Source organism: Garra rufa, chromosome 1 (genome assembly GCF_049309525.1).
Source record: "Garra rufa chromosome 1, GarRuf1.0, whole genome shotgun sequence".
Classification (NCBI taxonomy): domain Eukaryota; kingdom Metazoa; phylum Chordata; class Actinopteri; order Cypriniformes; family Cyprinidae; genus Garra; species Garra rufa.
This window is the reverse complement of record NC_133361.1, coordinates 65,456,144-65,480,384: the sequence shown is the minus strand read 5'-3', so window position 1 is coordinate 65,480,384 and position 24,241 is coordinate 65,456,144. Positions and strand designations below refer to the sequence as shown.

At 39.8% G+C, this 24,241-nt stretch overlaps 1 protein-coding gene across 1 annotated transcript in view; it reads left to right on the top strand.

The window, feature by feature from the left end:
- The window catches only part of LOC141318642 (uncharacterized), a 190,646-nt gene that overhangs the window by 26,699 nt on the left and 139,706 nt on the right, over positions 1–24,241 (top strand). The window contains exon 5 of the mRNA XM_073833208.1: positions 17,806–18,652. Within this exon, the coding sequence (XP_073689309.1) occupies positions 17,806–18,652 (847 nt within the window). The remainder of the gene's footprint in view (positions 1–17,805; positions 18,653–24,241) is intronic.

Here is a 24,241-nt window from a genome sequence, read left to right as displayed (position 1 = left end):
TGGCCTTAAATTTGATACAACTAAATTGAGGAGTTTTTAAGAACCCGCAGGAGCCCTCTACTTTACGATAGTCCGTCGGGCAGTCCGGTCAAACATTTTGGTAGCCCGACTGGAAAACACAGGCCGGGACGTCGGGCTGGGGGTTTTGCGAGCCCCGAGTTCTCGTTTTAAACATAATTCGTATTTGTTGTTTTCAAGCCATCGCGGACTGAGGCGACAACCTCCCGGCATGTTTTCGCTTGATCGCTTGGCTTCTGACTAACGTTAGCTCTTTCAGGTGTCCGTCATTGGTTTCCAGGGCGACGCTGATAGGTGATTGGGACGCTCGTCACACTATACGCTATTTTTATATCATCAAAATACAGAGTCACTGCTGTAAATCGGTCGAGGAAACTTTAATTTTTTGGACACTAGTGCTGGGGTGGCAAATGGGGTGGCAAGGCTTTTTCTTAGGGTGGCAATCAGTGGCGGCTGGTGCTAAAAAAAATTTAGGGGGGCGCACACAAAATGAATCACATTGTTAATACAGGCTTTATTATCAGTAAAGTAATCATTAAACATTTGTAATCATCACAAAAAATATAAGCCACTTATATCAATGTGATTCAGAGTTGAAGGCCATAATACTAATGTTATCCAAGATAAATCTCAGTTTAAAGACAGTGAAAATAAATTGATTTGTAGTAAAACATTGCATATAAATTACTTTTCATAAAGTTACATATAGTCCAATATAATAAGTAACTTATGCAAAAACATTAAATACTAAATACTTGTAGACCATTTATTGTTTTGAACTAATTATAATGGTATTTACATATATTTGTCAATTTGGTAGACATAACTGAATGTATGTCCAATTAAAGAAGGTACACACACACACACACACACACACACACACATATATATATATATATATATATATATATATATATATATTGCTTATAATAATACTAACATAAACGCTCACAATTTACTTGAAAAAAGACATCTATTGTGTAACTGCATCATCTACTTAAACCATTCTGCTTGTACCCCTACGATCGAGTTAAACTGCATTGTTTCAGTTACTTTCTGAAACAATTGCCCACAAGGCTTTGGTGACAGGACTTTGAAAAAACAAACAGGGAAAACGATAAAAGGCATGACTTTTGCATTGCATCTAGCGAGCAAACTTTATCCAAGCTCCATGATTCGTACGTTTGTTTTATTTTTTTCTTCATTTGAGAGGCTTGTGATAGTATTTTTTAGATAAAATCGATTTTACTTCCATCTCGGAAAAGATATTGAACATATTTGACAGTCGAGAACGGTCCAATCACATGAGGACAAAATGTATAAAAACAATATTGATTGGCTAAGATCTAAAGTGGGAGGGTCTGGGGCGCTGTGCTCTGCGCCCCGAGGACAATCTGAAACAAGCCAATCAGAGCTCAGCCTCAAGTCACATGCGTTTCAAAAATTTATAGACCTAATACACCGCGTTCCAAATTATTATGCAAATGATATCTTTCTCTGGTTTTCATAATTAGTCAATGCAAATGACAGTCAGTATAATTTTTAAGTCATCAACCATTAGGGTATAATTCGAATTTTATTGAACAAACCTCCTAATGATAACAGTATTTATTTCAAAAATAAAAAACTGAAAATGCACTGTTCCACATTATTATGCACAACAGAGTTAAAACATTGTATAGGTTGTAAAGAACTGAAAATGGGCATTTGCTGAATTTGCAGCATTAGGTGGTCATATTTACTGAAATCTAAATCTATTTCAATCAAAAACATCCTAACTGGGCAAGTTACATCTTACCATAGGACCCCTTCTTTGATATCGCTATCACAATTCTTGCATCCATTGAATTTGTGAGTTTTTGGAGAGTTTCTGATTGAATTTGTTTGCAGGATGCCAGAATAGCCTCCCAGAGCTGCTGTTTTGATGTGAACTGCCTCCCACCCTCATAGATCTTTTGCTTGAGGATGCTCCAAAGGTTCTCAATCTGGTTGAGGTCAGGGGAGGATGGTGGCCACACCATGAGTTTTTCATCTTTTATGCAGATAACAGCCAATGACACAGATGTATTATTTGCAGCATGAGATGGTGCATTGTCATGCATGAAGATGATTTTGCTACGGAAGGTACAGTTCTTCTTTTTGTACCATGTAAGAAAGTGGTCAGTCAAAAACTCAACATACTTTGCCGAGGTCATTTTAATACCTTTAGGGATCCTAAAGGGGCCAACCAGCTCTCTCCCTATGATTCCGGCCAAAAACGCCACCTCCTTGTTGTGGTCGCAGCCTTGTTGGGATATGTTCCATCCACTACTCCATCTATCTGGACATCCAAAGATGCACAACACTCATCAGTAAACAAGACTGTTTGAAAATGAGTCTTCATGTATGTCTGGGCCCACTGCATCCGTTTCTGCTTGTGAGCATTAGTTAGGAGTGGCCGAATAGTAGGTTTATGCACAACTGCAAGCCTCTGGAGGATCCTACACCTTGATGTTCGCGGGACTCAAGAGGCACCAGCAGCTTCAAAAACCTGTTTGCTACTTTGTAATGGCATTTTAGTAGCTGCTCTCTTAATCTGATGAATTTGTCTGGCAGAAACCTTCCTCATTCTGCCTTTACCTGCACGAACCTGTCTGTGCTCTGAATCAGCCTCAAATCTCTTCACAGTACAATGATCACGCTTACGTTTTCGTGAAATATCTAATGTTTTCATACCTTGTCCAAAGCATTGCACTATTTGACGCTTTTCGGCAGCAGAGAGACCTTTTTCTTTCCCATAGTTGCTTGAAACCGAGAGACCTTTTTCTTTCCCATAGTTGCTTGAAACCTGTGGCCTGCTTAATGATGTGGAACATCCTTCTTAAGTACTTTTCCTTTAATTGGGCTCATTTGGCAAACTATTTATCACAGGTGTCTGAGATTCATTTCAGTGATCCAAAGAGCCATGAGACACAATACCATCCATGAGTTTAATTGAAAAACAAAAAACTGTGTGTTTATGACACTTACACACAATTTGCATAATAATTCGGAACGCGGTGTAGACACCCATTTGGCCGGCGTCCCGCATACACAAACAAACGAAAAACAGTTTAGAATTGTTTATTTTTAACAGTTTCTAACATAACTACCAGTCGAATAGTATGACAAAATAATGCAATTTTGTGGTTATTTTGCTATATTTATTAGACTTATTTTTAACATGTTAGTAATCTTCTTCCTTGGCTAACTTGAGGGGGGGGCGGCACCCCAGCGCCCCCTATTGACCAGCCGCCACTGGTGGCAATCGCCACCCCGTGCCACCCCGGTAGATCCGCCCCTGCGGTGTTTGTATCTGTGGCGGTTGGAAATTTAATCTGTGGCGCACCGCCACAGATTCGTCTATGTGTGGGAAACACTGTGCGTGTTTAGCAATTCTGTCGGTGAACAAGCAGCCTACCAAACGCTAAAATAAATTAACGAAATAATACATTTAAATAAGAAAGAAGCCTAAATAAGAGTTAAATGGGCTATTAAACAAACATTCGTTGCAAAAAAACAACCTCGACAGCTGATCAGAATTACTGGCCCGAGTCCGACTGAACCCTGTCTTTCTCTTCCTCATTGCGCAGCTGCTGTTTTTAATAGCAAAGTAATTACATTTATTTTCGTTTCTTTAGTTTATAAAGTTAATTTAGAAATATATATTTGGAAAACGTTTTATTTGTGAAATTGAAGTTTTTGTTTTTTAAAGTAATGACAAAGTGGCCAGCGGCAGACAGCGGCGCCTTTCTATACTGTTTCCATGGTGACGCGTCATGTGACACAACGCTGCCTCAACAGCTCTGTAAGACACATGGATCGCTTTTATTTCATTTTCCCTTTTTTATTATTGATTTTCACAAGCATGCTCGCTATATTATGAAATATATGATATTCCGATTTTGAAATATGTGCAAGTAAATGTATTTAAAAGTTGAAATACTTTTATAATGACCGCGTTAGTAAATCTATACCGGGTGATGGGCGCCGCCATGTTTGTTCGCGCTGAATCCGAGCTGTGGGATTTACAACACGCAAATGCATCCTCTCCTCCCGAAAGACATTAAAGTAAGTCTCTGGTGAGCTGGGAGAAGAGGAGAGTGAACGTTATACATAATCTGTTTATGATATCAATAAAATATGTTGTCAGAATATATTTGTAGGATCATTATTGCTTCTTCTATAGACATCAGTGTGTGTTTTACAAACTATAAATGTATGGTTTTGCTAGTACTTATGTGTATTTAAATGTCTGAAACCTAAAATAAGCATTATATGGTTGAAAACACTGAATAGTTGTGATAATATGACAAGCGCGCGTCCGATCTGGCTCAGCGCCAGCCAAAGCGCCAAAACCGATTTTAATTCAGCAGCTGATGACGTGATGCGACAAACGTTCGAATCACACGGTGTGATCATACGCTTCAGGGACCAGCCAAGACAAATCACACCGGTGTGATCGTACGTTCTAAAGGGTTAATAACCCGTCTATCGCAGTCATCTCCCTCCGCCTCAGCCATCTTGCTCGTTGTTGTTGTTATTCCCCCGGAACCAGAAGTATTTGAAACTTCACAACTTTATTTTCCGCCAGAAAATAAACAGTGACATAATCGATTATGGCACTTTGCCGCATCGATGCTGAATCTTTCATGCACCGCATCGCGATGCATCGCCGAATCGATTATTGTTGACACCCCTATCGATTGGTACTCACTAAATTGCCCGATCTCACAAACCGATCGCAATTTGATAACGTCAACGCGTAAGGGGGTGTACATGATATGTGCAGACATGAATTAACTTGCACAGCAATTACTGGTGTGTAACTACTATGGCAAAGAAATACTATGTCAAGGAAATTGGGCTTGCAGGAGCATTTTCATAAACATTTAATACCTCCAACCTGATTCGGCACTTAAGAACGATGCTTCTCTCAAAGTTCATTTTCTTCAGGAACAGTGCCGTTGTTACCTAGTTGTTAATTGTCAGAGCAGCACTAACAACATTAGCACTTAAGTTAATCCATTAACAAGAACACGGATAAAATGCGCACTGCAAATGGAGTTATGTGAACCTGGCTTTATATGTGTGTGCTTTGAGTGTGCGAGTGCTGAATAGTTAAACACTGGAGATAATTAAAAAAAGAAATGCAATTTATAAGCTTTAGCGACGATGCAACATTGCCTCTATTGTGAAAGTAAACAATTCCTGTGTCAACTGTGCAGTGTACAGCTCGCATATATTCAGACGATGTGGTGACTGGATGTCATTTGCGCACTTTGAAAGAGAAAGAGAGAGAGCGCGCTTTCCTAAAAAAAGATTTGGGGAGAAAATCTGAAACAAAAAAAAGCATGCGTGGAAGAATATTCATTTTAATTGATTCAATCCTGTCTACTAACGATAATGGAAGATTATTCCAATGCTGAAGATCTACTTTAATACAGTCCAATAATTTTGTAAATTTTTCTTTATGAAATAAGTTTGATATGTGAACCCCTAAGTAACGAAAACCAGCAAAGGACATGCGAAAGGGTAGCATAGCTGGGGGAATTTGTTTTGCCAGCTCATTTTAGGGAAAACGCTCAGTTTTTGTCAGGTTTAACCTGTATCTCGAAATATAGCCAAACTCATTCAATAAATGCATTATTCTATCCATACAGTTAAGAGGATCTGAAACATACAGCAATAGATGATCTGCATATAGCATATCTGCATATATGAGACATGATGTTCCTTTCCCCCTCTACAAATACCTGAAAACACTGCAGACGTTAATGCTATAGAGAGAGGCTCTATAGCCAAAGCAAAAAGGAGAGGTGAGAGTGGACACCCTTGACGGGTGCCACGAGAAATAAGGGGACTTTTCAGAGTTTGTTTTCAGGCAAGCTGAGTGAGTGGAATATAGTAAACGAATCCATGAGATGAATTTGGATCCGAATCCAAATTTTTGTAAAACCATGAATAAGTAAACCCATTCCACCCGGTCAAAGGACTTCTCTGCATCAAGAGAGATAACCATTTCTGGTCTTGAAGACCGGGATGGAGTAAAGATTACATTCAAAAGTCTAGGTATCAAAAGTCTAATGGACATTAACTGACAGCCCAGTATAAAGCCAGTTTGATCATCTGATATGATGGATGGAAGATGAGTCTCTAATCGTTTGGCCAAATCTTTTGCTAGTAATTTAACATCATTATTGATTAGGCTAACTGGTCTATAAATTCCGCAAAGTTTAGGGTCCTTGTTCTTTAATATTAATGAAATCAAAGCTTGGTTCAGGGATGATGATAAAAAACATTGGTCTAGGGAGTGATTGTATAGCTGTAATAACATGGGGGATAGCTGATCAGAAAACTTTTTTAATAATTCAGCAGCGAAGCCATCAGGGCCGGGAGCTTTATTGTTTTTCATGGTTGAAATGCAAGCAGTTATCTCCCCCAAGCTAAGAGGCTCATCTAGGCTGCTGGCTGCATCTAGGTTTATCTTAGGCATTTCTTATTGAGACAGAAAAATATGAATAGCAGCAGTGTCTGAACAGCTTTATGATTTGTAAAGATTAGAATAAAAATAAGCAAACTCTGAGTTTATTTTAACTGGATCTGAAATAAGGTTATTTGAAGAGTCATACACCTGTGAGATTAATTGGGAAGCAAACTGATGTCTAAGCTGAGACGCTAAAAGACGGCCAGCTCTCCATGTTTGTAATAAGTTGCTTTTGTTCGTTTAAGTAGAAATTCTGCCTTGTTGGTTGTCAATAAATCGAATTCTGTTTGTAATTTCAGCCATTCTGTCTCCAGAACTGAATTTGGTGACATGGCATTTAATCTATGTCTAAAATTTTGTCAATTAGTTCTTGCTGTTTTAGTTTCCTGGTTTTAAACCAATATGCATTAAAATAAATAATCCTTCCACGTATGAATGCTTTGAATGTTTTTCCATAGAAGTGATGGTAATACGGATTCTGATTTGTTGGTTTCTAAGAAAAAATCAATGTTCCTGGAGATATAATTGCAAAATTCCTTGTGAACTTTTATTCAGAGACCAGGAGACTTTTGGATATCTTGAAGCAGAAGTTTCTCTTTATTGAGATCCTAGCTGTTCGTTGCTGCAGTCATCAAAATTGTCTAACTCAATGTCAGATACAATACAGTTTAAATACATTTCCAAGGGGAAGGGATAGAGGTGGAGTCAATCTAAACAAGCATGCAAATGCAGTACAGGAATCAGCCTAGCAGGATTTTCCCAGCTTAGATCTATTTAGAGTACAAGTGTTATTCAAATGCAAATGTACTAAACAAAAGGACACAGTTGTACTTTGGGCTTAGATTTCACACTTAACTTGAGAAACCTCCCAGATGTTCAGGAACTGCTTAAAGACATAAGGTTCCTGTCTCAGGGTCTGGTTTGTCTGCTCTTAGAAATCACAATATACATTACTTTTCAGTTCAGGCAGTTATATTGGAATCTATGTTTAACCTTTTATAAATTTGTAATCCAACAATTCCTTCTTTGAGAGTTCTAAAAGAAAAACAACTCTCATAAAATACAAATTTAGACACTTAAGAAAAAGGAAAAAAAACTTGTTGATTGTATGTAGTTATGAACAGCATGTTGACACAGAAACAAACATGCTTCCAAGGTCCGTGAAGTTCTTACGGGTAATAGTCTTTTCTGTTTGGACCAGTCATTTCTGCATGATGGTCGTGGGTCATCTGTTGAATGAAACACTTGATACTGTGGACGCATAGATAGTACACCAGTAATACAAAATAACAGCAGAATTGCTATTTCTTTGATCCACAGCCAGGGTTTACCTAACAGATCTCCAAACCATGAAGAATTATCTTCAGTCATTTGGTGTAATTTTGCTGAAAGATCAAGAATGTCTTGTTGGATTTTGTTCAAGTTCTCTGTTGGATCCATTAACCCAGTGCAGCATTCAGGGCCAATAATGGTGCAGGCTCCTCCTTGCGTTGCAAGAATGTAATCCAAGGTCACTCTGATCTGTAAGATCATTATCTCGTGAGAAGTGAGAGTGTCCGTGATATTACCTTTTGCCAAAGCTGTATCATTAGCTTAGTTACAGTACTGTACAGAATTTGATAAGCTTCTGACTTGATACAGGGCCTGCACGACACCATTAGACGGGATTAAGGCTCTAAGAGTTCTTGACCACCATGTTTGTGCACAAGTGAGTCCGGGGATGCAGCCATCTTCTTTGTTTGGGGTAGATGCTGAATTTAGTAAATGTGGAGAGCTTGGAGAGGTGCGTGTATTTTCTCTGATAGCCGGTAGGACATAAACCAAGGTGCATCTGCTGTTGAATTTACTCGGTAGGATATTGTAGACAGAGGTTCCACATAACCAGAAGGTGCCAGTTGGCGGAGGAATCTTGCACCACTGATTTACTGAGAAGAATTTTTGGAGAGATGATGTCCTGTGGAGACAAACTTCTAAGTCCTTTTCCTCTCTTCCTGCTGATGAAGTAATGTCCACATGGGAATATGTTCTCATTTTGATCACAAAGCTGCAACGTTCATGAGGAATTTCACCCAATTGAGTCGAGGCTGGAACATAATTTTCCATGCACCAAGGATAAATCATTGGCAAGAGTAGATCTGTCATAATGGGAGTAGCTGAAGTTAGGTTGCAGGATGCTGATCCAGGAATGCAACATTGAGAAGCTGGAGGAGATGTGATGGGGTGACATGTACTTCGGTTGAATATTCCATTTGTTTGAACTTGGAATAAGGTGCACGTGTCACAATTGGAGATGGGGTGTGCTACCCATGGGATCCCTGCTTTTACTGAAGGTGGGTGTGGCATGCAAACATTCTTTCCAGCAAACAAGGCATTTCTTGACATATTCATCAGTTCTAAGAATATGTTGTTTCTTGAGTCTATAGCTTGTGCGATGTTCATGGTGATTACTAGAATGGCAATCTTGATCATGTTGATGGATGACTGAAGTTCTCTCATGTGATTCTCTGCGTTGTTTTTTTTTTAAGTTCTGTCTTCCGTGACAGTTGGCTCGGCAGTAGGTCTTTGTAGCTTTATACACAGGTGAGGGAGTCGATGTGTATAGGTCTCAGGATAGCCATCCAGGGGTATCTGCACAGATTAAGAAAGAAAACAAAAGACGACAGAGCAGTATTTGCTGTAAAAGACTGCAAACAATAGAGTTGTATCCTCTGTTCAATCTGAGTCTAGTCTTGTTGTTCCTTCTTTCACTAGTTCTTAATTCCCGTGACACCTAAAGAAACAGTGAGGTAAGGATGGACTAGTGGATGGGGAAGGCCTATGAGGAAAATCTTCACCTCAGGGTTCCCTGGGCTCCTCACTGGTCTGTGTGTCCTATCCTATCCCTGTAGGTGGGGGAACAACCTTACAGTGTGACGCATGAGTCCAGGTTTTCCTTCCCTGACACAAAACTGCAGCTGCTGTAATCAACATCACTTGATGTGGTCCGTGCCACTTGGGCTCTAATGGTTTGTTTCTGAATGATTTTATCATGACCCACTGACCTGGGACAATCGTGTGTCCACCTTCCGGTGGATTCTGCCAACATGACTCGACTCTTTCTCTGGAACTCTGTACTGCCTTTGTAAGGTTTTCACAGTAAGTGATCAAAGCATCAGAGGCAATGTGCACATCAGCTTTCTAAGATCAATCACACCTGGCATCTGCATTGGGCGTCCTGTAATAATCTCATGAGGACTTAGACCTACTGATCTGTTAGGTGAAGCTCTCATACTACACAGTACCGCTGGCAGTGCTTCGACCCATAATACTCCTTCTTGATACATTTTGCTTAGCCTGGTTTTGATTGATCTGTTTGCGCGTTTAACTTGCACTGATGCCTGTGGCCTGTAGGGGCAGTGAAGATTCCACTTAATTTTCAACATTTTTGACACTTCCTTGACTACCTGTCCTGTGAAGTGGGTACCTTGATCTGAGTCAATGCTATCTAGTAATCCCCATCTTGGAATGAAATCAGAGACAAGACATTTAGCAGTATGTGCAGCTGTGGCACGCCCTGTTTGATGAGCTTCTATCCATCTTGAGAACTTGTCTTTTACTATCAAAACGTCAGTTTTTCCCTTACAAGGCAGCTACATCAGCGAGAGCATATGCAATCAACTTGCAGGTGGCGAAAAGGTCCTGGTGGCGCTGGGGTATGTGTTGCTGCTGTAGTTGTTGCTGGCACATCATTATTTTTTTTTGACATGTAACGCATCTCAGTGGCTACATTTCTGAATTTTGGATTCCATCATTGATTTGAGAACCTGTGATTCATTGTTGCTGAACCACTGTGACCCAAATTGTGTATTTGTTGAGCCAAATACACAATTTGGTGTATTCGGGAGCAATATACTTTCCTCCTTTGGTCCAGCAACCAGATGAATACACTGTGGCTCCTTTGTCTAACCACGTCCATGCTTCATATAACCCCCAATTTCCACCAGATGCGTAACGGCTGCGTAACGGCTCCGCTGCGTGACAGCTCCGTGTTCCGTCGTCCGTCAATACCCCCCATGTCCGGATTTGTTGCGGAACGGCTGCGGTCATGGCTGATGTCACGAGGCCCCATGTAATCTCGCAAATTCTGGTGTGATCGCGCGATATGTAGTGATTCATCCATCGTGTCAACGGGGTTAAAACTTCAACAAGCCTGTCTCCACCCATTATGACGTTTTCAAGGTGTAGTGTAGGGGAATATGAGCGCGGTGTATTTTATTTTGAAAATTAAACAGATCTTTTATTTTGTTTCTGGCTGTTCTGTTTTGTCACTCGACTTCCTGTCCTGCGTACTCTGCCCTGTAGTGCTGCTCCGGCATCCGGCAAAAATAGAAGCTCTGCGTATCTGCTCCGGAGGGCTGTGGATCGCCGGAGTCTGAACGCACCTGTACCGCATTCAGTGGAAATACACTCATTGACTTTAATGGAAACCTATTGACTCCGCCGCTGTGCTGGAGCCGTAACGCAGCCGGTGGAAATTGGGGGTAAAGGAAAGTCTTTGTACAGATCAATGATTGATTCAGGAGGCAGAATTGTCTTCTGTGCTGTACTACCTGAACACACCTGTATATTTGCATATGAGCAAGCCTGTTTAGCAGCTTCCGTAGTATTAGCTGTGAGGTTTGATCACAGCTAATTTCTTTGGAAGTTTCATGGCAAACATTAGATCTTTCACTAATCCAGCATGCTTAATGGGGGATCCAGCAGAAGTTAAAAACTGTCTACTTTGCCAAATTATACCAAAACCATGAATTACCCCAAAAGCATACCTGGAATCAGTGTAGATATTTGCAATTGATCCTGACGCTAACGTGCATGCTCTAGTTAAGGCTACTAGTTCTGCAGCTTGAGCTGAAAAATGATCTGGAAGACGACCTGAAGCTACCACTTCAGTGGGAGAAGTTACTGCATAACCTGCTCGTCTGTTACCTTCAATAACTTGAGCTGAACCATCAACAAAGGACTCCAATTCTGCATTATGTATGGGACTTTCTTTTATTTCACCTGTACTGTATGTAAGCGTAACACAATCATGAGTGATTTCTCCTTCATCCTCTAAAACAACTTCAGTTATTGTGGACATCATACATGAGGATGGGTTCGTGATTGGTGCCCGCTGTAAAACAATGTTCGGGGCTGTGAGGGTTGTCAACCAATTTTCCCAACGAGAGGATGTGACAGAAGTGACTTTTGCTTGATTCATTAGTGCGGACACTGCATGAGGGCATCTTACAGTTACAGTCTGTCCTAACACCGTTCCTGATGAAGCCTGAAGAGCTAGATGAACTGCGTGCACTGCTCTGAGACATGGGCCCATACCTTGAGTGACTATGTCAAGTTTACCAGAATTGTAATGAATTGGGCGTAAATTGCCACCATGATCTTGCATTAGACATGCAGTCATAAAGCCTAAGTGTTCATGAACATAAAGCACAAAGGGCCTATCAGATTGTGCAATTCCTAATGCTGGTGCTTGACATAGTGCTCTCTTCAAATCATTGAAAGCTTTGAGATGAATTTCTTCCATAAAAACTGTATCAGAATCTTTAACCTGACCTTTCAACAAGTCATAGAGTGGCTGAGCAATTGAGGCATAGTCCTCAAACCAAGGTCAACAGTAACCTGCTGTTCCTAAAAATGATCTTAGTGTTTTAATGGTAGTAGGCGGAGGTATGGCTTTGACTGAAGCGGCTCGATCTTGTGTAATGGATCTCTTTCCTGTACCAATTGTTTGACCCAGAAATGTGACTTGATTTTTAGCAATTTGAGCTTTGTGAAAGCTACATTTGTGTCCTTTTTTTCTGCAAATAGTCCAACAATGCTGCCAATTCAGTTTTATGTACCTCATGATCTGTTGAGGCAAACAAAATATCATCGACATAGTGAATCATAGTGGACTGTTTGACTGGACATTCTGGGTCACACAAATCACGTCTGAGAGCCTTGTGATAGATTGTCGGCGAGTTATGAAATCCCTGTGGGACACGTGTCCACTGGTATTGCTCAAAATCAACCGTGAAAGCCAACCATGGCTGGCTGTCAAAGTGCAATGGTACAGATAAGAATCCATTAGATATATCAATTACTGAAAAAACCTTACAATCTAATGGCAAACCATTACAAATTGTAGATGGATCTGCTACTAGAGGGGTGATTTTTTTCAATATGTTTATTGGCTACTCTGTAGTCTATTGTGAGTCTCCATGTCCCATTGGCTTTCTTGATGGGCCATATAGGTGAATTACAGGGACTGTTGGTTTTAACGAGCACTCCTTGTTTCAGCAATGTTTCTACAATAGGTTTGACTCCTTGAATAGCTTCCTTACTGATTGGATATTGTTTGGTAACAGGAGGGGCAGTTCCTATTAATTTGGCTGGTTCTACACTTGTGAGAAACCCGCAATCATCCTTGTCTTTAGCCCAAATTGGATGATTCTGTAAGAAAGCATACCCTGGAGTGATTACATTACTGGTAGAAACTTGTGCTGAAGCAATTTTTATGCTAACAGATTCTGAGGACTTGTCTAAAATTATATGTACTTGTCTCAGTAGATCCATGCCTAGAATTGCACCTGTATTTAATGGAGCACATAGCAATTTTGTAGTCAGAGTTTTCGGGCCTAATTGTACCTCTATGGGCTGGGTTTCATACAAAACAGAATCTTCCCCTACTACACCAGTTAAACAAAGTTTAGTTTTCTTGAATGGAATGTTTAAATCTTTCGTCAATTTTGTAGGAACTACTGTAATTTCTGCACCTGTATCAAGCAAAAAGTCAATCTCTTTCTCTTGTATGCTACCTTTTACAAAAATTTGTTTGTGATCGTGATGTATTACAGGGGAAAGGTAGCTACTCACAGCCCCAACAATTAGTTTTTTTACTGCTCTTTTTGTGCTCTTAGAAGAGCTTGAGCTAGCTGTCCCAACGTTTCAGTGGACACTAGTGGAACTACTTCAGGGTTGTAGGCTGGCTGAGAAGGAGCAGAATTATGCCTAGTATTTCTTCTATAATCTTGCAACTTCTTCCTACACTCTCTCTCCCAATGTCCTAATTTTCCACATAATTGCATTCACATTCTTTTTTTGGCCATTTCTTTTACTTGGTTTGTTGTGCTAAATGTAGCTGCTGCTACTCTCACTTTTGCCTTAACATCAGCATCTCTTTCCCAAGTAGCTAATGTGTCTAGATTACTTCTGAGAGTTTTGTTAGACCAAGTTATATCTAGGAATGGCAAGGCTTTTCTGTACTCAGCTACAAGGCCATCTGACCAGATGCGGACTAGGGGTCCCTTGTCATCTAACACACTTTCAGGATCATCCACTATTCCGCTGTAAGCTACAGCTGACTGGCAAAACTTTTCAGTGTATTCACTCACAGTTTCTTTTTTCCTTTACACAGTTAGTGATTCCCGACCAGTGTATTTTGGGTCCCTAGATATTCTTTAGAATTTTCATAACACCTTCTCTCAAAACGGCTTTACTGGCATGTTGTAATGCAGAAGTAACAGCAGACTCAAAACTGTTGAATTCAGATTCAGTTAGAATTTGTGACATCAGCTGTGTGACTTCTGCTAACGACATGTCGTAGAGACGCATTTTGCTAATCAGTGCTCTTCTGAATTCAGAAAAACTTGTGCGTGCTGAAGGTAAGCTCTGGGACAATCTCTCTATATCTTTAGGTCTAACACACTTTCAGGATCATCCACTATTCCGCTGTAAGCTACAGCTGACTGGCAAAACTTTTCAGTGTATTCACTCACAGTTTCTTTTTTCCTTTACACAGTTAGTGATTCCCGACCAGTGTATTTTGGGTCCCTAGATATTCTTTAGAATTTTCATAACACCTTCTCTCAAAACGGCTTTACTGGCATGTTGTAATGCAGAAGTAACAGCAGACTCAAAACTGTTGAATTCAGATTCAGTTAGAATTTGTGACATCAGCTGTGTGACTTCTGCTAACGACATGTCGTAGAGACGCATTTTGCTAATCAGTGCTCTTCTGAATTCAGAAAAACTTGTGCGTGCTGAAGGTAAGCTCTGGGACAATCTCTCTATATCTTTAGGTCCAAGCATTTTTGCAATTGCTTGTACCTGAACAACAGAAGAGTTGGGAGGAACATTTTCAATTCCTACAATTCCCTGAGATCTTCTTCTAGCACCACAAACCCTCACCGAATCTACAGGCACATCAGACACTGATTGGATGGCTACATAATTTTCAAAGAAAGCTTGTAAGTCAGGATAAATGTTATCAGGCTGACTAACTTCCATATCAGTTTTCTCTGAAGCTTTGTTGCGGTTACATTTTTTAGTCAAAGCGGATATTCTAGCCCGGAGTTACGGAGCTCTGAGTTACGCTGAGACTGTTGTGTAGCTAGCGCTAAACCAAATCCTCTGTGGCAGCAGATAATGCCTTTGACATTGTTCTTACGAATACATGCTCCAAGGACTTTCTTACACTCATCTACTGACCAAGTCTTGTCTGGATGGATCTCATATTTCTTAGTTAATTCTTGTCTAACTTTTTCATTTACTATTAGGTTCATTTGCTCTCCTAACAGTGATTTGAATTCACAATCTGACCACAAAGGAGTTGCAAGACCACCTTTTTCAGTTGTGGGGATCAGCCTAGCATTCTTTCTAACCATTTTGCGAGTTTCTTTGTTACCACACAATCACAACAACACAAACTTCTCTGATCCACAGAGCGTACGCTTGTTAACACAGATCAACTATTGTTAACCTTCCCTGAATTAACAGAGGACAACACAAACTACTAGCACTTAACGCTAATCTTCTCTGCCAAAAACAGAGGATAACAAAATTTAAGCACTTTAATGCTAAACTTCCCTGCCTGAAACAGAGGGTAACAAATATTAACATGTAATGTTAATCTTCCCTGGGTGAACAGAGGATAAACAAGTTTGTTAACCAAACCCTGCAGCTGTTTGTTAACACTTCTCTGGCGGCACAGAGGATTCCTATATGTACTGGTCTTTAGCGGTTCTTTTGGATAGAGTTATACTCACAAAATCGTTGTTGCGTTAAAAAAAGGTTCTGGAACAATGTCTGGTAAGAAGCTCTTTCCGGTTCACGGCACCAAAACTATTGTGAACTTTTATTCAGAGACCAGGAGACTTTTGGATATCTTGAAGCAGAAGTTTCTCTTTATTGAGATTTTGTCGAACTCAATGTCAGATACAATAGAGTTTAAATACATTTCCAAGGGGAAGGGATATATAGAGGTGGAGTCAATCTAAACAAAGAATGCAAATGCAGTACAGGAATCAGCCTAGTAGGATTTTCCCAGCTTTGATCTATTTAGAGTACAAGTGTTATTCAAATGCAAATGTACTAAACAAAAGGACACAGTTGTACTTTGAGCTTAGATTTCACACTTAACTTGAGAAACCTCCCAGATGTTCAGGAACTGCTTAAAGACAAGGTTCCTGTCTTAGGGTCTGGTTTGTCTGCTCTTAGAAATCACAACATTACTTTTCTGTTCAGGCAGTTAAATTGGAATCTATGTTTAACCTTTTATAAATTTGTAATCCAACACTTGTTAGCCAACAGCGAAGTATTGAGCTTCCAGCCTCCAACATGTCTACACAAATTTTGAGGAAAACAGAGGGGCATGATCTGATTATCGCTGAATAATTTGTGGATTTAACTGAAGGTAAAATAACTTTATCTATAAAGAAATAATCAATACGAGAATAAACATGATGGACATTTGAAAAGAAAGAAAAGTCTTTTGTCGTTGGATTGAGAAAACGCCAGGAATCTATGTACCCCAACTGATCCATTAAAGAAGAGAAGGTCCTAATTATTGACGAAGGAGCTGATGCCTTTGGCTGTGAATGGTCTAAATTTGGGTTGATTGTGCAATTAAGGTAATCGCCTAAAATAAGGTGGTGAGTGTCTAAATCTGGGAGGTGGGAAAACATTGTAGTCATAAAGGCAGGATTGTCAAAATTAGGGGCATAAACGCTAGCTAATATAACAGGTGTCTGGTACAAAAGGCCCGAAACTCTAATATAACGCCCGCCCGGATCAGAGATTACATTGTGCGAGATAAATTTTATTCGTTTTTGTATTACAATAGTGGTATCTCTAGATTTACTATTAAAATTTGAGTGAAAAACTTAACCAATCCATGGTTTACGTAATCTAATCTGATCACAAATCCTGAGGTGAGTTTAACAGCATTAGTTGCCAGAGTTTCCCAGTGCTCCGGCTGCATGTTCCTGTTGTGTGTGTGCACTTTGAATTAAATACAGATCACAATTCACCATACTTGGTAGTTGGCACATGTCACTTCACTTTTGACTTTTTCACTTTCATTTGGTGCAAAAATATTACCTGTTTTCTTTTAAAGGAAGTTTAATTTTAGTGTTTTTTTATATTATGTTTCTAGAGGTGTAATTGTAATATTACTAATGTTTTTTACATAAACATTTAAAATTGAGTGATTTACATTTTTTTAAATAAGATTTTTGAGAGCTTTGATTTGAGATGACAGTTTTCCACCATTTATCATCCTCTGACAGTCTGTTTTGGTGTTTTCCATTTGAAAGGTCAAGTGTAACAGCCAACTTTTATGATTGGCTAACATAATTGCCCCCTTAATAAAACCTCAGAAGGAATTATTTTGTGATTAATTTTTCATCTGATGGTTAAGTGGGGAGTTTCTTTTTTCCTAGTCTCTCTCTAAATTTGTTGAATTTTATCCCCTTGGAGACATAAAAATAGTATATAATAATTGAGATCAGTCTATATAGATTTTCTAGATTTAATTAAATGTATAACAGCCAACTTAATCTCTGTAGGGTACTGGCCGACCAGGACTAGAGTTGGAGACCCTGGTATAGGATTTAGCATACATGCATTACTTATCTACATGTTGTGATGTTAATTGCTTTGTGTCATTAAACTGGGGTTAACTTGTATATCTTTGTTTTTCCACCTTAGACCCAACAGCACTGAAAAAGGAGAGAGAAGTACTGAATGAAGCTGAAGAGAAAGATCAGTTTGAGAATCTACATAATTTTGTATCTGGAGAAAAATCTTTTTGTTCTTTCGAGTCTGAAAAGACTTCTAAACAAAAAAGTGCTCAAAAGACAGGGACTAGGAGTATTTTCACTTGCTGTCAGTGTGGAAGGAATTTCAAACAACAAAGACCCCTTAAAAAGCACATGAGGATTCACACTGGAGAGAAGCCTTACTCATGCAAACAATGCGCAAAGAGTTTCACTGAAAAACGTAGCCTAAAGAGACACATGATAATTCACACTGGAGAGAAGCCTTACACATGTAAACAGTGTGGAAAGAGTTTCACTGAAAAAGGAGGCCTTGACAGACACATGAGAATTCACACTGGAGAGAAGCCTTACTCATGCAAACAGTGTGGAAAGAGTTTCAAACAACAAGCACACCTTAAAAGTCACATGATAATTCACACTGGAGAGAAGCCTTTCACATGCAAACAGTGTGGAAAGAGTTTCACTGAAAAAAGAAGCCTTAACAGACACATAAGATTTCACACTGGAGAGAAGCCTTACTCATGCAAACAGTGTGGAAAGAGTTTCACTGATAAAGGAAACCTTAACATTCACATGAGATTTCACACTGGAGAGAAGCCTTACACATGCAAACAGTGTGGAAAGAGTTTCACTAAAAAAGAACATCTTAACAGACACATGAGAGTTCACACTGGAGAGAAACCTTACTCATGCAAACAGTGTGGAAAGAGTTTCACTGATAAAGGAAACCTTAACAGACACATGAGATTACACACTGGAGAGAAGCCTTACTCATGCAAACAGTGTGGAAAGAGTTGCCATCAAAAAGGAGACCTTAACAGACACATGAGAGTTCACACTGGAAAGAAGCCGTACACATGCAAACAGTGTGGAAAGAGTTTCACTGAAAAAGTAAACCTTAACAGACACATGAGATTACACACTGGAGAGAAGCCTTACACATGCCAACAGTGTGGAAAGAGTTTCACTCAAAAAATTTACCTTAAAATTCACATGAGAATTCACACTGGAGAGAAGCCTTACACATGCAAACAGTGTGGAAACAGTTTCAGTCAAAAAGGAAGCATTAACAGGCACATGAAAATTCACAATAAAGAGAAGCCTAACAGATCCCCTTAACATGGACATAGTTTCAAACAAAATGTCTAGAGCGGACAGTTCCAGTCCATGATTTTGATTGGCCACAATCAAAGCTGTTGTAAATTACTCTACAAACATGCACCTCTTTGTTTCTTTGCAACCACATTGTTGAATCCACAGTTTCAGTTGAGGTCAAAAGTTTACATCCCCCTTTCAGAATCTGCAAAATGTTCCCTTGTCAAAACAATCCTAAAGGATTCCAATAAGAATCCTATATAGGGCTCCTACAATGATAGAAATTCTAATTCACATTTTAAAGCAATGTGTTTTGCCCATGGTACACTTTACCATATCAACTAGCTATATTGTATTGGACTGAGCTTAATGCATAAATGTGCAAAAAATAATATGGACTATAGACTATGTGTTTGCTCTGTATACGATTTAAGAACTTTACATTTGTATGGCATGAATTGAAAGGGGAACTCACAGGAAGCGCACTGTTTTTTGATTGAAGCACAACAAAGGACACTGTTAGCATTTTAACATCAGTGTGCATGGATTTCATTTGCACACATCACTTACTTTCTCACTTCTACCACCATTGCAGCTTTGTGGAAGGCTGTAATAATTATCTTTTGGAACCATTCCTAAAGGATTGTATTAGGAATTGTCTTATAGGACAAGGCATAAATATGCTGTATGATAATTTCGACAGGATTTTAATGGGATCCAATTTCATCTTGAATTTTGAAGAATTCTACTTATTCATTGCATCAAATTCTAACCAATAGTTTTTGCAGTTTACTTAAACTCACCTTGAGTGAGTTTAGTGCAAAAATTTCAAAGAAACTAATTAGATTGACAAAACAAAAGACAAATTGTTACATGTCTCCGTGTGTTTCTGGTTGTTGCAATTGTTCTGATTTGGTTTCTCCCCTTGTCTCCCCCTGCTGTTCTGTTGATTTTGGTTTCGTCCTGATTATTGTGTACATCTTTCTTCGTCATCAGCCACCCTTTATAAGTCGTTTGTCCCTCAGTCTCTTTGTGTCGTCTTAAAGTTAGTTTGCTTATGTTTTCTTGGATTCCCTGTCAGTTACTAATAAATACGTTTTGTGAATCTGCTTCTGATTCTCTGAGTTCTCACTATGGCTCCTCAGTAACCAGCAAACCCTAACAGAAGACGATACCTAAAACATGACGGCTGAGGAACGGCAATGGATTTTACGGCAGGGGGGTCAAGAGTTGGAACTGTATGTGGCGAATTTCATTGAGTTGTATCATCTGGTGAGCTGGCCCGACTCCTCTATCTGCATCGTGTTTCTGTTGGGACTGGACAAAGACACTATCCGTTGCGATCGATCTCTGTTCACAATTTCCCTTTTGCTATTTGTCCAGTCCCCTCAGAGGCACGCCATATCGCGCCAGCTCATCCAAAGCCAAGAATCTCCACATACCGCGCCAACCACTCAGACCGCCTGCCACACCCCGAACTTATTAACATCCTCCAAAGCTCCATGACGGTCCTCAGCTCAGTACTGCAGGCAGCCACACCAGAGCCTGCACCCAAAATGGCCGATATATCAGTACTTCATGTCGGCTCTGTTTTGAGGAGGTTGATATCCAGCATGGAGGACCCACCGCTGCGGTCGGCCCGAGCAGCTGGTATCACTGGACTCACGTCAGCCACACCACAGCCAGGTCACGTCACTTCTGCTGTTTCAGCAAAATCAAGTCACATTGCAGCTGAACTTCCAGAGTTTGCATCAGTAATGGCCGCAACGCCCAAGTCCGCACGCAAGATGGCTGTGATGCCAGAGTCTGCATGAATCATGGCCGCCCTCACAGCTGCGCTTCCTGCACAATCAAGTCAAGACACAGCTTCACTTTCTGATCCAAGTCAAGACACAGCAGCACTCCCTGAACCAAGTCAAGACGCATCTATACTTCCTGAGACAAATCAAAACAAAGATGCTTTCCCAGCAAGTCAAGTCATATCGCAGCTGCTGTTTCTGCTAAGCCAAGTCACGTTGCAGCAGAGAGTCATGTGACAGGTCAAGTCGCAGCTGTTCCTTCAGAGACAAGTCAAGACACAGCAACACTTCCTGAGCCAAGTCAAGCAGCACTTCCTGAGCCACGTCAAGACACAGCTTCACTTCCTGCGCCATGTCAAGACAAAGCTTCACTTCCTGATTCAAGTCAAGACACAGCCTCACTTCCTGAGTCAAGCAAAGATTCAGCTTCCCATCCTGAATCAAGTCAAGACATAGCTTCACATTCTGAGTCACGGAAAGACACAGCCTCACGTCCTGAGTCAAGCAAAGACACAACTTCATATCCTGAGTCAAGCAAGGACACAGCCACACTTTCTAAGGCCAGTCAAGACACAATCACACACCCTGAGTCAAACCAAGACTCAGCTTTACTTCCTGAGCCAGGTCAAGACACAGCTTCACTTCCTGAGCCTAGTCAAGACACGGCTTCACTTCCTGAGCTAAGTCCAGACACAGTTTCACTTTCTAAGTCAAGTCAAGACACAGATTCACTTCCAGAGCCAAGTCAAGAGACAACCACACATCCTGAGTCAAGTCAAGACCCAGTTTCACATCCTGAGTCAAGCCAAGACACAATTTTACATCCTAAGTCTGGCCAAAACACAGCAGCACCTCCTGAGTCAAATCAAGTCACAGCAGTATCTTCAACATCAAGTCAAGTCACAGTTGTTTTAATGTCAAGTCTCAGCTGTTTCCTCAAAGTAAAGTCAAGTCACAGTCCTTAAAAACCAAATCAAGTCAAAGTTGTTCCCCCGGAATCAAGACAAGTCACAGTTCTATCTCCAACATCAAGACAAGTCACAGCTGTATCTCCAACATCAAGACAAGTCACAGCTGTTTCTTCATCATTTCAAGTCACAGCTGTCCCCTCAAAGTCAGGTCAAATCACAGCTGTTCCTTCAAAGTCAAGTCAAGTCACAGCATTTCCCACAAAGTCAAGTCAAGTCACAGCTGTTCCCTCAAGTTCAGGTCAAGTCACAGTTGTTCCATCCCCATCACTACAAGTCACAACTGTCCCATCAAGACTAAGTCACATCTCGCCCGAGCCAAGTCACGTCTCGCCTGAGCGTCCAGAGTCGGCTCACAAGACAGCCTCCGTACCTGAGTTCCCGGCCAAGGCGGCCATCGTTCCTGAGTCCTCGGCTATAATGGCTGCCCAACCTGAGTCTCTCCAGCCAGGATGGAACTTATTGATGGAAATATTATGGATATGATGCTCCCAATGGAGTTCACGGTCCCAATCCTCCTTCCTGAGCATCCACTGGTTCAGCCCAGTCTTCCAGAGTCTCTGCTGGTTCTGCCCAGTAATTTGATGTTTATTTTCTTCAAATTTGTTGCAGTGAAGAGACAAACTACTCTGCATCGTAATGGTATCTTAACTGTCAGAGCTGTCCTCTGCGTCATGTATTAACTCTGCATTATTTTAATTTGAAGCAAACTTCTGGTTTGTTATAAGAAATGTTATAACGTTAGATTGATGTGCCCATGCCCAGTAGCCAGAGCCTTATCCCTTCTAGCCTAAACCACAGGCATCGTCACTTTCTCAAGCCACCCTCGCGGCTACAAACAAAGTTAGGTTTGACACAGAGAAAGGGACCGATGGCTGGTCCGCTGTGGTCCGCTGTGGTTCGTCTTTGGGAGAAAAAAAAGAAACGACTCATACATTTTTTCATACTTTTTAGTAGTGATGGGAAAATTAAGCTTTCCAGCACCAAAGAGTTCCCCTCAACTGGATCTAAAAAGCTTCATTACTCGAAGCTTTTCAACACGTTGCACACTAATGACATCTTGTGGTCAAAGGTGGAAAAATTTTCTTTTGCTTCCCAGATGTCAAAGCGATTTTTGGACAGTTTCATAAAATGAATCAATGTGTGCTACGAAAACCATAAGAAATATTTTAATTACACAAATGAAATAATTGGTAAATAAACTTATAAAAGTACAAGCATGATTTGTGTAGCCATAGAGGATCAAATAAATTAAGGATATTGTTAAATTGACTAATATTATTAGAAGTGCTTTTGAAGCGGGAATTACTAGAAAAACTAAACAACACGTACATATTTATTCGTATTATGATTTATTCTTAATAAAGAAGTGAATGACACTTGAATCTTGAACTGTGCAAGGGGTTCGTTTTATTTGAATCAGAATACGAAGCAGTCAGTATTTATTTTATTTCAATTTATGTGTGTGTACTTCTAACATGTTTGGTAGGTAAAATAAATGTTGTAATTTCAAATTAGAGCATCTTGAGCTTATAAGTGTAACCCTTTCAAATTTAACATCTATAGTTTCCTTTATTCCTAGTCCTAAAGTATGTTTATTTGTAAGTACTGTTGATTATATATCATAAAGTGAAGGTTCTGTATTTTAGGTGTGGTACTATCAATCAACCTCTAGAGGGCGGTTAACACTGTGGTATGTTGAGAGTCAACGTATGTTAAGAATCAGATGAAGAAGCCTGATGATAATGCACGCACGAGGCCAGCGTGTAGCTGCAAAGACGATTTAATTTTCATTTGTTTCTTCGGTGCAATGTGCATATTCTTTTATAAAGAATAATATTAATCGTCAAGGACGTTTATTTATCCTATTCCTGAAAAAAACAACAGTCAATGCTTTTGGTTACTGTCTTTTTCTTTCACAAGAACTCTGGTGAGTTTTGCTTATGCATTACTTTAACTTTGTGATATTCCTTTTTGTTTATATAAATATCCTAAAGCCAATCAGAGTTATATTTTATGTTAAGAATGTATTTTTTGTATGTTTATAAGGTAAAATTGATACGGAGTCAAATCTATCCGTGTATAACGCTAGTTTAACTGTTTAGTTAAATCATTTTATTTTCTACAAGTGTTATAAATGCAGCAATTGGTAATAGAAATGTTGTACAACTAACAAAATATTCTAAAGAGAGAGATATATTGCATACTTAAATACTTTTATGCGTTTAAGCTGTTTATTTGCACTTATATTGTCACGTGTTGAATTAACACTGGTAATGACGGACATTTTGTGCAGCTAATAGAAAATGTCGGTGTAGAAATTGTTTGAAAAATGTTTAATGTGACTGCATTGTTTTATGCAGATTGTTTTTTTTGAATGCTGATTCTGTCAAGTGATCTAACATATGAACGGCGAGCCAGACCCTGATTTGCCACTCAAAGAATCATCGTGGTCCATCACGGATGTACACAAGAGAGCTAAGCACATACACACTACCCGGGTAGCAACACAAAAGGCCTTTACACAGACATTGAAGCTCTTTACACACATATGGATCATTGGAGCTTTACACATGGACATTTGAATTATATACATATGGACATTTGAGCACTTTACATACAAAGGATACAGAACAAATTATTGAGACTGTGTTTTTTTTTGTTTACTTTTATTCTATTTTACTTTTGGTATTCCCATTCAGCTTCGGGTTTGATATGAATCATTTTTGTTGATGGTTCATAGTGTTGAATGGAAACCAGACAAAGAGTCAACTGTGA